Raw genomic sequence first — 16,837 nt, 5'->3', positions numbered from 1 at the left:
AAGGTCCGCACACATCCGTATGAATTCGTTCCCCAGGTCTTGTGGCTCGTTCTCGTTCTCTAGTGCCAAATTTCAACCTGTGACTCTTTCCATAGACGCAGCCTTCACATAACTCTTTATCCCCAGTTAGTTTTATTCCCAGCTCTCTCTCAATGGTCGCTTTCACATGTTTCGTGTTTTGATGCCCCATTCGCTCATGATACAACTGTAGAAGATTGTCATTATTGGTTAGTAAGTTTACTTCGATAGGCTCGCTTAGTTTTACATTTTGAACCTTCAGCTTATACAGACCTCCTTTTCTGCATCGGTAACCCACCAAGACAACTTCTCCATTCACCTCAAGTTGACCTGTTTCTGTGGTTGACGTGAACTGACTTTGTAAATTCAAGTCCTGAGACGCAAGTACTGAAAATAAATTCCTTTTCATTCCCGGTACATACCACACGTTCTCTAGTGTGACTCTCTTAGGCTTCCCATTTACCTCCACATCAAGTTCAATGGTTCCTTTTCCCAGCGCGTTGATGGACTCTCCATTGGCTGCCATCACTGACTCCTGGTTGACGGATGGCTGAAACTTCCGAAACAAGTCTTCTCTATTCGTGACATGATTAGTGGCACCGTTGTCTACATACCAACAGTCACTGTTGTTTTCAGTCATCATTACATCAACTGACAAAGTCATATTTGAACTAGGTTTACTATCCTCTGTTACTTTGGAAGTGGGTGGTTTAGGCGGCCTCCCATCTGCTTTCCATTTTGTACACTGCCTAACTTTGTGTCCTATCTTTTGACAATAATGACATGTGACTTTCTTATTAGTTCCCTTAGTTTCTAAACTAGCTTTGTCTTTGGTTCTAGATTCCGATTTTACCCATAAGGCTTCTTGACCATGAAAGTTACGCCCTAATGCTTTTTCGTATGCACACAGTTGAGTGGTTAGGTTTTCAATAGTCCTTTCAGACTTTGCCATCATCATCCAACTAGACTTGAACGCAAAATAGTCCTCAGGAAGCATTCCCAAGATTTTACAGATCAAAAACAAATCTGGTAAAACAAATTTGTTGTCCCCTTCTTTAGATATTTCAAGTTTCAAACTATTCCATAAGTTATTAAGCTTAGATAGGTTACCAGAAATATCAATGCTAGGATCCCGATTGAAACTGAAAAATTCTTGACATATTTCGTAGGCTTTGTCCTCAGACACCCAATCAAACAACCTATGCAGCTCTAGCTACACGTCTCTTGCATTCTTAAAACGCATTACTTTTTCTAGGGTTACACCTGATAGATTTGTGGTAATAATTATCATAGCTGTACTGTCAGCCTTCCTGAATTTATCTAAATCTGCCTCATACTTAGCTACCTCTGCTGTTGACAGATCTTGATTCTGTGTAGGTGCTTGTAGATTTCCCTCTATGACATCCATTCTCCAGACCGACTCCTCAGCAGAATACTAATCTTGAACTTCTAAGTAGCCCAATTATCTTTCCCATTTAGAAGTCCAATTTGCACTTTTGTAAACTCCATATTATTATTTAGCCTTTTCCAGTAAATATAATATGTTACAAAAAAAATAAGTACTTCACTATCAACAGTTTGTTATATTAACGAAACCAAAGCTCTGCTACCATGTTGAAATTAAAAAAAATAACTACTGTTGATACAGGAAAGAATAATTGTATTTAGACATTTTGCTATGTTCACATTAGGGATGGTCAAGTCTCGAAATTTCGGGAAATTTTAAATCTCGTACACGAGACGAGATTTCTTTTTGGCCGAGATTTTTACCGAGACGGGAATAAAAAAAAAAAAAAATTAAAAACGCCTGCAGAAAGTCAATGCAATACCCGCAATACAGGAGCGTGTTGTAGTTGCGTTTCCTTTGTTAAGGCGTTCTTATTTAATTAATTCTTTAAATGTAAATATTACTTTAATTATTTTAATAATATTACGTTAATAACATTTGAGAAGTTTTGTAAAGTGTAAGCAATGTGAGGAATGTTTTATTACTATAAAAAGTCAAACCAAGTAACTATTTTATAAAAATTAATATTGCTTTTATTTTATGATTTATTTTATTTTAGGATAAGTTGAACTCTATCCTAACTGATATCACTATGTTTCCTAATCGTAGGCATTTTTAATAAGTTAGGCGTGATTAATAAAAAAATGTTATGCTGATGTTTTTTAATATAAGATTGTAAATATTCTTGCCTATTATCATTATTTTTGTATTTAAACAGTCATCTAACAATGTTACAAAATCAGGTAAAAATTTTGAACGTGCATTTCCCGTTGTGTATGAGAAGGGAAATCCCGTCTCAATCTCGTCTCGAATTTTTATGAGAAATAAAAAATCTCGTCTCGTCTCGTCTCAAACTAAAAATCCAATCTCGTCCATCCCTAGTTCACATCTTACAAACTCATATTATTTGTTTATATGACAAAGCTGCATTAATAATAATAGCACAGCTGTAAAAAAAACACATAGAGGAAAATTATTGAAATGACAGATAATCACATATCTTAACAGAAAGAACCGATTTTTTGCCATGGAAACATAGGAAAGTCATAGAACGCCACCAAGTAGAAGAAATAGAGATTTAAAAAAACCATTTACTATCGTTATCATCCTATATAATGAAGAACACCTACAATATCAAGATTCCCACAAACAATGAACAAGGATGTTAGCCAAAGTGTTACTATTTTGTAGGAAACATGGACTTAACTTTATGATGATTTGCAAAAGAAAACACTCTAAGGCTGAATTAAACTGTTACGGCAAGGACATGAAATATATGTTTTCATAAAAGTCGAATGATTTTAAAATAATATGACTACATCCAAGAAACCTGAAACCTTAATAATACTTTCACTGAAGGATTTGCATTATTCACATTTAAGGGAAACAAAAAACCATCTGAACAACATTAGGCCTTTCAATGCTGCATTTTTTCAGGTAAATATAACTTACGTTATAACAGTAACTAGCCAAATTAATGCCAATTGAAGCAAATCAAATTGTGACAGAGAGGTTATGTAGAAAATCAGGCAGTTCTTATAAGTAATGTAAACAAAATTTTATCGCTATAAAAATTAGTGAAATTTGTAAACGTACTGGCGACAACGGGTAGTACTATGCAGACTACATTATCATTGACGAAGATCAACATGGACAACCTAATGCGGCTATAAGTGGGAAAGATTTGTACAATACACTAAAAAACCAGATCAGCAAAGTGTACTTACCATTTAAGCGGCTACTGTCATGAGAGAAAGGTGATGTTCTTCTTAAAATAGATCTCATCATCCTTTATAAGATACATTGATTAACATACATTGATGCATGTAAACGTCACTGTTTACGTAATAGCCAATTTACAGTGTTTGATTTTTAGAAATGCATCATTGCTTTGTCATTTGCATTATTTGTTGCCAATGAAGCCACACGATGCACGAGGCCCCTAACAGTTAAAGAATAAAAGCCAGTTTCACTACAAGTATATTCCACTACCCCTAACATTGAACATTCCGAAGAGAGATTACACTGACAACTTTACGTAATTGATAAGGATGAGACAACTGAAATCCTCACTCATGTCAAGGAATTCCAGGAATAACAGTAACCCCATGACCAATTTCTCAAAACTATGCTTGAGGGTTATTCATTGGCACAGAAGTACGGTATGATGACCGACATGACGAAGGAAAAAATAAAACTTACACAGCTTAAGGGACCTCACTTTGAAGTAAGAACGTGTCTTCTCAACAAACAGATATTTTTCCTCAAATAAAAGCATAGAATTAATCTGCATTACACTAATGAAGTCGTGGAAGTGTTTGCCACAAGAGATCCACCAATACAATTTTTAATTTTATTTAAAGGTTCTTCCAAAAGAAGAGAAACCAATTAACGTAGTAATAATAACTCCGATGACGTAAGGAATAGGAAATATTTTATTCATTGTATGATGAACCATATTTTGTAACTAACGCAATAGTACCAATAGTCATTATTGTTCTTACACTTTTTACTCATGAAACAATGCTAAATGCTCTAAATTTTTATAATATAACTCTTTTTATCGCAGTTAGATGAATTAGCGTAAGCCTTGAAAGTAAACGTCGATTTCGATGGGTTTCACTTATTAAATATATAATCAAAAGGTATAATAGGAGATGACAAATAAAATATTTAATACCCCTGCCGCAGTAAACCGACTTAGCGAATTTCCCATTTGTCTGAATTGATTTTCAATTAAATCTATTTAAATAACATTAGGTTTAATAAGTACCTAGGTTTGCGGCTACAAGGAAACTAATTAAGCGTGGTTTTTAGCGAATTTTCCATAAATAGGGAATAAGCTATTACCGTAGTACTCATGGTAAGACCTGGACCCAGGACCAATTTACTTTTTCGTTTTGAGGTCTCTAGAGGCCAAAAACACCATCCGTTCAAATTCATATATAAATATATATATATATATGTATGTCCGTTAGCACGATAACTCAAGTTTGATCAAAATACATCCATAAACGAGCAAACTGCAAAATTTTACTATATTTTCCATAAGAATAATAAGGGAATTTTAAATTTAGAATTTTTTAAATTTTTTCCGTTACCAATAACCGTAATAAAACACTTAGATATACTAAGTTATTTGTTTTTTAAGACCTTTAAAAAGGTCTAGAAAGAAATTGTAAAATTTTGTGTTTTGAGGGTCAAAAATGAAAAAAAAACAAATTTCACCCTATAAAACCATTTGTAAAACCCCGTTACCATGGTCCGATTATGCTGGTTTGCGAACTCATTCAAGTTTATCCTGCCTTACACCTTTAAACCAAATTACATCGAAATTGGACAAAAAATTACTCGAGTAATCACGTTTACAGACACATTAGTCTATATACAGGGTGTCCCGGAACTCTCTACCAATATTTTAGGGCATTGCTCCTGGGTAAGAAACATACCTAAATATCATATTTAAATTGTCCGGAAGTCCTTGGTTACTCACACAGCCACCATTTTGTTTTTTTCAGTTATTAATTTTTTTCTAAAGAATGGTTAAACATACGAAATGGAAACTGTGCACAAACATTTATGACAACTAGACAAAGCTACCGAAAAATTATCACGATTTTTCAAATTCATAAAACAAAATGGCAGCCATTTAAAATTTCTGTAAAATCAATGGTTTTTGAGTTATTTAAGAAACAAAATTTTAAATGGCCGCCATTTTGTTTTATGCATTTGAAAAATCGTGATAATTTTTTGGTAGCTTCGTCTAGTTGTCATAAATGTTTGTGCAAAGTTTCCATTTCGTATGTTTAACCATTCTTTAGAAAAAAATTAATAACTGAAAAAAACAAAATGGTGGCTGTGTGAGTAACTAAGGACTTCCGGACAGTTTAAATATGATATTTAGTTAAGTTTCTTACCAAGGACCAATGCCCTAAAATATTGGTAGAGAGTTCCGGGACACCCTGTACATACATATATAAAAATTTTAACTAATGGTATTTTTGGCCTCTGGGGACATCAAAATTAAAAAGTTAATCGGTCCCGGGCCTAGGTCTTACCGTGCCACCTACGGTAATAGCTACTCCCCTATAGGGAAATTTGCTAAAAAGAGAAGAAAATAATCTTAGAGCTTTAAGTGTTAAGTATAAGAAGGTATCACAAAAACTTTGATCACCAGCTGGCTCATTCTTCTAATTTTTGTTACTTGAGAGGGGTTGTCCAGTGGTCAAAAATTCGACCAAAATGTGTAATGTACAGACTAAGGACCTACTAATGTACGCACATTCTCTATTTTCACCCCACGCTGTACATGAAACATGTGATGATTGTGAAGCAGTCTTCCATTTGTTTTGATTTTCTGTTTATTTATCGTTGTTATTTCGTCACCAACCCATAAGGTCCATGTTAATTTTTTTTAATTTTAAATTTATTTTTTGTGCTTATTTTTGACTCTATTTTCAAGAAACATGCTTGCCTATTAGCAAATTTCCCATATAGGGAATAAGCTATTACCGTAGTACTTATGGTAATACCTGGACCCGGGACCGATTTACTTTTTCGTTTTAACCCTTTCAGTGCTATGAAACAATATATCGTTGTTTTAAAAAACCCCTAAGGGATATAGAGAGGAAGGTTATTTTTTTAAAATAGCAAAACGGCCATTGATGACCTGCATGTTCATAGGATACACTACCAACCACTTAGCTAAAAGATTCGCCCAATCCAATGATTTCGAGGTGTATGTCTAAACCAAGGATTATGAACACCTCACTATGCCCCAGTGGTTGTAGTATATCGCTACAAACACACAGGTCACCAATTATTTGCCACACAGGACGGGATTCGAAACCGAGCAGACGAATGCCACTGGCCAAGTGACACACGCCCTAGCCTTCTCGGCTATCTGTGCTTGAAGACTGGGGAGTCAAAACCCGGTATTTAAGCTGTCACCACCGATTGCGAACAGATGGCGCTGCAGATGGTTGTTCAATGCGTTACTAGGTAGCAGCACCAGCTAGTCACGGACTATTTAGATGCAATCTTTTAGTTTTAGTAGTAGTAAATGTGTTCCTGAGACTTTGCTGCAAAACATTAGTTTCCCTAAAATTGCTATATTACAATAACCTCGTCCAACTAAATCAGGGTTAAATTCAATATTACATTGTAAACTATATGTCTTTTGATTTTGTGAGATTTCGGTTTCAAATAATGCTATCAGAACATACAAATTTATAGGAAAACCAGGAAAATTACAACAAAAACTAAGTTTTATTTGATGTTTACTACAAATACCGGGATTTATCTTTCTTATATATTTTCTTATTGTGTTATTATTCAAAATTAGCCTAATTAATAAAATAGTGACAACATGACAGTTAAAATTCAACAACGGGTAATGGAATTAAAAGGCAAACAAAAAAGTCTTACAAAATATGAATTATTGGCCTAGCACTGAAAGGGTTAAGGTACTCAGAGGCCAAAAAAACCCTCCGTCCAATTTTATATATATATTTATTTATGTGTCCGTTAGCACTTGAGCACTTGTAACTTGAGCAAAAATGATCCGATTTTCATGAAATTCGGTAGAAACGTGTAAACCTACGTTTATTCGAACGAGTTCGCGAACCAGCATGATTGGACTATGGGAACTTTAATGGGGTAGAGACCAGACCATTTTGTAGAGCTTAAAAAAAAATAATTTTGTATATTGAGGCGTTGTTGTATGCCTATCTAGTCCAGGATCTGAAGGGGGTTGAGCATGCATGAAAAGGGTGACGCAATTTTATTTCTGATTGTTGTTATAGGCACTATAGTGATCACGAAAACGCATGTCGTCACCCCCCAGCGTGGTCGACAACCCGGGGGGGAGGGGGGCAACATGGCGGGGGGCGCCGTTTACTAAAACGCCTATAACTCGAGAACTATTCTAGGTAGAACATTGCAATAAACGTCAATTTACTCAAAAAATTATGATCTTTAAAAATGTTAATGGAGTGAAATTCGTATCTTTGATGGTTTTTTAGTTATTTTATATTGAAGCTAAAAATCAATATGGGGTTATGGGGTTAAAATAGGTTTTTCCCATTTTTGACCCTAATAACCAAACAATTTGCAATTTATTTCTTAACCCATTTTGTAGAGCTTAAAAAAAGAAATAATTTAGTATAGCAAAGGGCTGTTGTATGCCTAACGGTTATGGATATAGTTAAAAAAACTTAAATTCAAAATGCCCATGTTATTCTTACGGAGAATCAAAAAAACTGTTGTAGTTCGCTTATATATGGATATATTATAATCAAATCTGGCAATTTTGTTTATTTCATACTTAGCTATCAACATTTCAATATAAAACTCACCTTAATACCTTCCCTGTAGCAGCAAACCTAGGTACTCATTACAATTAATTTTATTTAAATAGGAAATAAAGCTGACAGTTTTCAGGGAATATTTTGAGTATAATATAATATTGAGTCTGCAGGTTTACTGCGGCAGGGGTACTTTTTAAAGCAACCGAAATTACAATTACCAAGAGACACCTTTTAAGGATAAATATAGTTTTTATGTTTGTAGATCTATGAATAAAAGAATTAATGAAAAATCAGGAAGAAATTATAGGAAAAACTGTTCTTTACTTAGGTTATTTTTACTTTACAATTAAATTTAAATATAAATGCTGGGACATTTCATAATAGTATCATGAGATATCAAAGTGTTGTAGGTTATATTATTTCACATACCGTACCTTTAGTTTGACAATATGGGCTGCAATGTTGATAACAGTGACCGAAACTACAAAAGGAGTTTGAATGTTGTATAAAATAATTTCCTTTAGTTACAAACATACAACTTCATTAAAAAATGTCTCAATGGGAAATTATGTGACGTGTATCACTATTACAATACTTGTAAATATCGTTTGTTAAAATAAAAAGAATTTTTTTTATATAAAGTATATTTTGTTCGTTATTCTAAAGGAAATTATTTTATTACTATAAAATTTAATTGTAAAGTAAAAATAACCTAAGTAAAGAACAGTTTTTCCTATAATTTCTTCCTGATTTTTCATCAATTTTTGTATTCATAGATCTACAAACATAAAAGCTATGTTTATCCTTAAAAGGTGTCTCTTGGTACTTGTAATTTCGGTTGCTTTAATAAGTACCCCTGCCGCTGTAAACCTGCAGACTCAATATTATATTATACTCAAATATTCCCTGAAAACTGTCAGCTTTATTTCCTATTTAAATAAAATTAATTGTAATGAGTACCTAGGTTTGCTGCTACAGGGAAGGTATTGAGGTGAGTTTTATATTGAAATGTTGATAGCTTAGTATGAAATAAACAAAATTGCCAAATTTGATTATAATATATCCATATATAAGCAAACTACAACCGTTTGTTTGATTCTCCGAAGGAATAACATGGGCATTTTGACTTTAAGTGTTTTTTTAACTATATCCATAAAGCCGGGTTTTCCTAGGCGCGTAGTCGGCCAGCGGAGAGAGGAACGCGGAGAGCGGACTCAGCTGGTCTTAGGTAATTTAATGTTACTGTTTTCCTAGCAGCGAAGCGGAATGCCATGTTAATTTCAATTCCGCTCTCCGTTGTCCGCTCTCCGCTGGCCGACTCCGCGTCTAGGAAAACCCAGCTTAACCGTTAGGCATACAACAGCCCTTTGCTATACTAAATTATTTATTTTTTAAGCTCTACAAAATGGGTTAAGAAATAAATTGCAAATTGTTTGGTTATTAGGGTCAAAAATGGGAAAAACCTATTTTAACCCCTTAACCCCATATTGATTTTTAGCTTCAATATAAAATAACTAAAAAAACCATCAAAGATACGAATTTCACTCCATTAACATTTTTAAAGATCATAATTTTTTGAGTAAATTGACGTTTATTGCAATGTTCTACCTAGAATAGTTCTCGAGTTATAGGCGTTTTAGTAAACGGCGCCCCCCGCCATGTTGTCCCCCTCCCCCCTGGGTTGTCGACCACGCTGGGGGGCGACGACATGCGTTTTCGTGATCACTATAGTGCCTATAACAACAATCAGAAATAAAATTGCGTCACCCTTTTCATGCATGCTCAACCCCCTTCAGATCCTGGACTAATCGGTTATGGAGATAATTTCAAAATCTTTATATTAAAAATTCCCATGTTATTCTTGTCGAGAATAAATTAACTGTAGTAGTTTGCTTGTTTATGGATATATTTTAATCAAATTTTGCAATTTTGTTTATTTCATACTAAGCTATCAACATTACAATAAAAACACACCTCAATACCTTCCCTGTAGCAGCAAACTTAGGTACTCATTAAAATTAATGTTATTTAAATAGGACATAAATCTAACAATTTTCAGGGTACATTTTAGTTTAAATCCAGCCAGGTAAATGGAAATTCGCTTAGTCTGCAGGTTTGCTGCGGCGGGGGTATTAATATATAGGATGATTCTACAATCTTACAATATTTATCCTCTTCCTCCATGTCAGGGGCAAGTATAAAAACACACAAACTATATTCCTTTCTTACACCTCCAAGACTTTGTCAAAAAATATTTGCATAGTGCACATCGCTTTTCAAATAGTGCATCTAGATAGTCAACATCAAATCAAAATTTCTTTTATTTTGTATAAATAATCAGTTTTTACAAAGTATAATAAGATATATAGAGGTTTATAAATAAATAACTTAAAAATATACAAAATTAATCTCACATAGGAGATCCCATGCGTGGGAGTGAGTCGTTGGAATTTTAATAGGAAAGAATGAGAAACTTTGTAAACATAGTAAAAACAAAGAAACTTCTAATTATTATCATCACATCTGACAACATAATGAGTATTATTTTACTTGTGATAATCATCAATGTAACAAACATTTTGAGATCAAGATAAAACAGTCTGTAGTTATTAATTTAATGATAGTTTACACTCATTACTTTACTCAATGACTGATCGTTTAGTCATATAACCACTAAAGATTGTTTAGTGTTTTACTCAATTCTGTTAAAAAAGTCAACATCACAAACTAGCTGACTTGAAGATGACAATACCAACAATCAATAAGATTTAAATACTACTCGCCATACTCGTGCCTTGCAACAGGGTTGATGCTGAAGAGACAATTTTGGTTCCTTGAAAATGCCGTAAAATTGTCATTTCATCCTAAATTTAATTTGGAAACGAAATTCAACTGTACTACTTAATTTGACAACAGACCGTTTTTGTTAACTGAGACTGTGAACACATATTTAGGCTACCTAGGATGGTGTAAGAGTGGTGCCGATGCACTCATGAAAATATTATATCTAGACCTATATGATTTTTTGTTTTAAAAATGCGCTTAATAATAAGTGTATTTACTTTGAAACCAAGTTTTCATAAGTCAATGTTATGTAAAAGTAATCCTAAAGCTAAGGGTAATGTGTTGTATAAAAAGCCATTGATTGATATTTGTCACATAAAAAAAGGTACAAATAACCCAATGCTTTGATTATAGTAAGGCCACTTTCCTTGAAGCTCTTATAATTTACACTGAAAGAAAAAAAAATTATAATATTTGCCCTCTATATCTGAACAAATATATCCTTGTTGTTAATTAATACCGTACACAATTTGAAAATATTTTATCGAAAAATGACTTACAAAGAGCTTGCTAAAATTAGCAAATGAGTGTCACTTTGTCCATTCCAATATTAAAGACCCTTAAATTTACACTTCTACCATTCATTATAGAAAAATAACATTAACACTTTTTTCAATGAATTGAGAAACAAAAGTCTACTGCAAGCAGTTTAGTTTTAAAATAACAGTTTTAAAATATTGTCGTTGATTTAATTGAAGCAGCTGTGTAGCTAAACTTTTAGTGAAAAGAACCTCATTTAAATAGGAGAAATACCTTAATGGTTGGAAAAGCCTAAAAGAATGTCCCTTTGTTTATTTTTTTTTCTTAGCAACCAAAATCAATAAAACTATTTAAAAAAACATCTGTGAGCTGATAGATCTGTCAGATCACTACAGGAGCCCCCTGCGAAGACTGGAAGTCCATGGAGTTTTTGGAGGGTTCCGAAAAGTCACAAAAAACAAATAACAAAAAAAATAATAAGAATAACAGCAAGGACAAAGGCAATTTCCATCAAACTGAAATTGGATTCTTGAATGTCACTTTTCTTCCAGACTTTGTCGTATACGACTTTTGAAAATCCACATCTTTTGAAGTTTGAGACACAGTTGAGGGTTTAACTTCATCATTCTGAACATTTACATTAACATTAACATATGGTTTTACAGTTCCATTTTAGTAATGTTAAATAATGTTTACATTCGGGTTAGTGAGATCATTTATTTATCTTTATGATCCATACCGTTTCTGTTCTAATATTCGTGCAGTATTTAATATTTTTGAATCAACTGTGTGGAATTGTGAAATCAAAATTCATTTTATTTTAATTTTTGGGTTTTTTCTTTGTTTTTTGTTACCATGGAGACCAATCAATATTCTCTTTAAAGACTCTCACCTCAGAACTTTGAAAGAGCGCTGGCAGAGTCCTAGGTCAATATGGAAGTGGGAATAGTTCTATATGTATCATTGAGCTGTCGCTTTATTTTTGTCCAATTTAAGGTTCAGTAGTTTTTGATTTTTGCTCATACAAACACACAGAAAGACAGACACCACCTCTTCTTTATAATAGTAGATATAATAGATAGATAATAAATTAATAGGCTAAAAAAATGATTGCCCTTATTTTGGTAATAGGGAAAATATAATGCTGAGAATATTTCCCCTACTTTTCTTATTTTTTTTTCTTTTTTAGCGAATTTCCTATATAGGGAATAAGCTATTACGGTAGGTCTCATGGTAAGACCTGGACCCGGGACCGATTTACTTTTTCGTTTTGAGGTCCCCAGAGGTCAAAAACACCATCCGTTCAAATTCATATATTTATATATATTTATTTATTTATATGCTAGGTGTGCCCGTTCTACACACGGGATCTTATAGTATTCAGTTCAAACCTTCTTATAAGAACAGCAGTTGGTTTGCATATTTTCAGATATGCTGGTAAAACTATTATATATAACCCTTCGCAAATACAGTATCTGACAGTTAAAGCCAAAACAAATGCTTTGCAATTATATGTCACCCGGATCGTGTTGGTCCATGTTAAATCCAATGATTAAACTAAAAAATGCTTTATAGATCCATGAGGCATAGCCCTAAGGTAGGCCTATAATTGAAAGTTATTTTCCACAATGGTTAAAAATATTTAAAGTACTACCTCAACTTTCACTATTTAACACTTTATTCCGGTTGACATTTTCGTTATCAAAAGGTGCTCTTGCCCTTTCCATGAAACATGAAACACTTAACAATTAATGCGTTACCAACATACATGCTCACAAAAATTTAATTAGAATTTAAATTAGGTAATTTGCTACCCTTTAAGCATAACAAAGTACGTATAAAATTAGTATTTTAAATCTTTGTTAATGTCATCAAATTTTATCATAACAATTTATATTTGCTTAGACCGAAGATGACCCGAAATGCTGTCGAAATGACTGCTTACTATATGATATGAGACGATTTAGATTGGTAATTTAGAATCAAAATTACCAAAATAGGCCACGAACTATTGAGACATAAACAACGTAAAGCGTAAACAATTCATGGTGGTTTTGCTCAACTAATGTTTTCCTCAAATGCGTTACAATTTTCTTAGCATAAAATAAGATTTTGAAATCCAGACAGAAAAAGCAAAACTTATACATTTAAGACTTCAATTAAATTGAATACGGTTGTAATAAATAAGGTGCAACACCAACGATGACTAATTTGTAAATCACAGTGATATGTTGGTACGTAAAAATGATTCTTGTAGCTACCAACCGTTAAACTAAATGTTATAGTTTTGTATTAACTCTATTTATTAAATCCAAAAGTAAATATTTACAAACACAACTTAAACAAATGAATATTAAACATATGTTATTTGTCATCTTCCCCTTGAGCTTGGAGTCCTAATCTTTTTTTATAAATCTTAAGGAAAAGAACCAGTTAGTACCAAAACCAACTTTTTCAGTTAAGAACTACAGTACATCCGACCAATTAAATGCATTAATCAATTCCCGAAGTTATTAATCTCTTGGTTTTGGATTTTCTCGTAAAAAATTATTGGAAATCAAAGTTATTTCCTATTAATTGTTTTATTTGTAAACAACTTTTAATGTAAACTTATCAGTTTGAAAAAAAAAAAAACAACCTTATCCAAACACTTTTTTTTATTTAATAGATTACGTATTCTTTAAACAATGATTGGTGTATCTATTAACATTAGAAGGAAATGAGACAAAAATCACACAATGTTGGGTATTTGGACATTTGCAATTTTATTTCTGAAGTAGGTAGGCCATGTATTCTATGGATAAGTACCGGTATCAAGGATCGTCGTCAAAAAGGTTGTTATGAATAATTGGGTAGGCATACGTACCCACGAGATGGGCTATGGACCTATTGGCTGTATGGTCCAGCTATTGCATCACACGGTGAGTAGAAACAGAAAGTGACACATTGGAAAAGCGAGTTTAGCATCATCTGTAAACCTCTGTTACGTTACTGGTTACAATCACCCACTGCAGTTGTGATTTTTACTTTACACTTTACACAACCACTATTGAAGCGCCGTCAAGGAGTGGAAACCTTGTTTGTAAGCTATTGGCGACGATCATTAATAAATTTTAGTTTCCCAGCCTTATACAACACTGATTCAAGGTCTTCTTTCTGGTTATCAAAACTCAAGAACAATTTTATACACAAAGAATCTCTGGTTTCTGACCTATATGATGCCTAGTTATTTAATTTCATTTACGGTTACACTATATTATTGCACTTTAATCTAACTTGGTTGTGATTTGCTTTCAAAACATGATTGAAAATGGTTGCGGTATTTGTAAACAATATTTGTAAACATATCAGTTGACAGATAGAAAAAATCTTGATCCAAACAGCTGTTCGTCATTTCATAGATGATTATGTGATAAAAATTTGAAGAAAACTTGACAAAAATCGCACAAAACTGCATATTTGAACGTCCATAATTTTATTTACAAAGTAGTGAGGCCATCTTTTAATGGCTAAAGACACTCTCGCCAATCCAGTGAATACATTAAAATGACTTGGATCTTGATAGGTACTCTAGTTTTCCTGGAGAAGATAGTGTAAAATGCCAATCTTGAGTGTTACGGACAGACAGACAGAAATAGAGATAAGACTCGTTTCTGCTTCTTTAATGTATAAAACGTAAAAATAACCTAAAAATATATCATTCTGAGCAATGTACAGAACAAACTCTAATTTTACTTATATAGATATATATATATATGCGTGTCCGTTAGCGCATTAACTCGAGCAAAATTGATCCGATTTTTATCAAGTTTGGTACAAACGTGTAAACCTACGTTTATTCGAACGAGTTCGGGAACCAGCATAATCGGACCATGGGAACGGGGGTTAATGGGGTTTTCCAATTTTTGACCTTAATAACAAAAAAATTTGCAATTTTTTTTAAACCGTTTTGTAGAGCTTAAAAAAAGAAATAATTTAGTATATTGAAGCGCTTTTGTATGCCTAATAGTTACAGAGAAAATTCAAAAACGTGTAAATTTAAAATTCTCATGTTATTCTTATGGAGAAAATGAAAACTGTTGTAGTTTAGTTGTTTTTGGATATAAGTTGATAAAATTTGGCAAATTTATTTATTCCATCCTATGCTATTGACACATCTTAAAAAAAACATGTTTTATCTTCCCCGTAGCAGCAAACCTAAGCACTTGTTAAATCTAATTTTATTTAAATTGGGAATAAATATGTCTTATTTATGGAAATATGTTAGTAAAAATTTAATCAGACAAGTTGAAATTCGCTTAGTCTGCTGGTTTGCTGTGGCGGGAGTATTTTATTTTCCCCTAGGTTTTTTAGCAAAAAGGTTTGTGGAAATTTGTAATTAATCAATTGAATCATTTACAGTGTTGTTGAGTCATTCATGTTTTCAGTAGGCCTACCAGAGAATTGTCACCCTTTGTTAAACTAACCAATAATAGTTAGTTGTTATCACCAAAGCTATTCTTCTAAGTTTCTTTCACATCCTTTATTCAAATGTACTCTAAAGTAAGTATAATTTTGTACTATGAGTTCTACGTGTATGGTTTAATATTTTAAGTATCTTTCTATTTTTAGGAAAACATTGATACTCTGGGAGATGAAATTCGCAGGTTGAGCAAGAAATCATAACAACAGGATTTTCCTTCAAGAATGTTATCATGTACTTAAAATACAAATTACTAGTCAAAGCTACTAGATGTAGTACTAAATTATTTACTTTGGCAAGTTGGTTTATAAGTTATTTCTTATTCTCAATCATACCATTTTAAGAGATTGGTATAGTGTATAATTTAACTTTACTCAATTGCTTACTATAAATATGTTTGCTAGGTGGTCAGCATGGTTTGTTCAAAGTTTTATCATTATGTTACTTTAAGTTGTTATATCTTTAACCTATATGTGATTTATATATATGTATATGTATAACTTCAAAAAATATTATATATAAGTATTAGAAACTCAAAACATAGTTTTACTAAAATTGTGTTGTTTGGTAAATCACTTTGTCACTATTCAAAATTGGTTACTTGGCATTTATTTGTAGCCTATGTCATAATTAATTAAACATAACCTCCACTTGTACATAATTAGACATTTAGGTAACCAGAACCACACATGTCTGTCTCTGTATTCAATGGTATTAAGGAAATTTCTTAGAAAATCATAGTTTTTAGCGAGTTTCCCATATAGGGAATAAGCTATTACCGTAGGTCTCATGGTAAGACCTGGACCCGGGACCGATTTAGTTTTTCGTTTTGAGGTCCCCAGAGGCCAAAAACACCATCCGTTCAAATTCATATATATATATATTTATATATTTATATATATATATATATTTATATATATATATATTTATATATTTATATATATATATATTTATATATATATATATTTATATATATATATATTTATATATGTGTCCGTTAGCGCGATAACTCGAGCAAAAATGATCCGATTTTGATGAAATTTGGTATAAACAAGTAAACCTACATTTATTCGAACGAGTTCGCGAACCAGCATGATCGGACTATGGGAACAGGGGTTTATGGGGGGGTTTTATGGGGTAAAAATGGGTTTTTCTAATTTTTCACCCTGAAAACATAAAATTTTGCAATTTCTTTCTAAACCATTTTGTAGAGCTCCA

General features: G+C 32.6%; 1 protein-coding gene across 1 annotated transcript in view; it reads left to right on the top strand.

The window, feature by feature from the left end:
• LOC128983189 (coiled-coil domain-containing protein 186) overlaps nt 1-16,468 on the top strand; it is a 124,919-nt gene extending 108,451 nt beyond the window's left edge. Inside the window, exon 14 of the mRNA XM_054402379.1 lies at nt 15,769-16,468. Within this exon, the coding sequence (XP_054258354.1) occupies nt 15,769-15,822 (54 nt within the window). The 3' untranslated portion in view covers nt 15,823-16,468. The remainder of the gene's footprint in view (nt 1-15,768) is intronic.
• The last annotated feature ends 369 nt before the right edge of the window (nt 16,469-16,837 follow it).

Source organism: Macrosteles quadrilineatus, unplaced genomic scaffold, assembly GCF_028750875.1.
Source record: "Macrosteles quadrilineatus isolate MER2022 unplaced genomic scaffold, UCM_ALF_1.0 Scaffold_1__1_contigs__length_201487025, whole genome shotgun sequence".
NCBI lineage: Eukaryota > Metazoa > Arthropoda > Insecta > Hemiptera > Cicadellidae > Macrosteles > Macrosteles quadrilineatus.
Note: the sequence above shows the minus strand (reverse complement) of the source record. Positions and strands in the feature narration are given on the sequence as shown.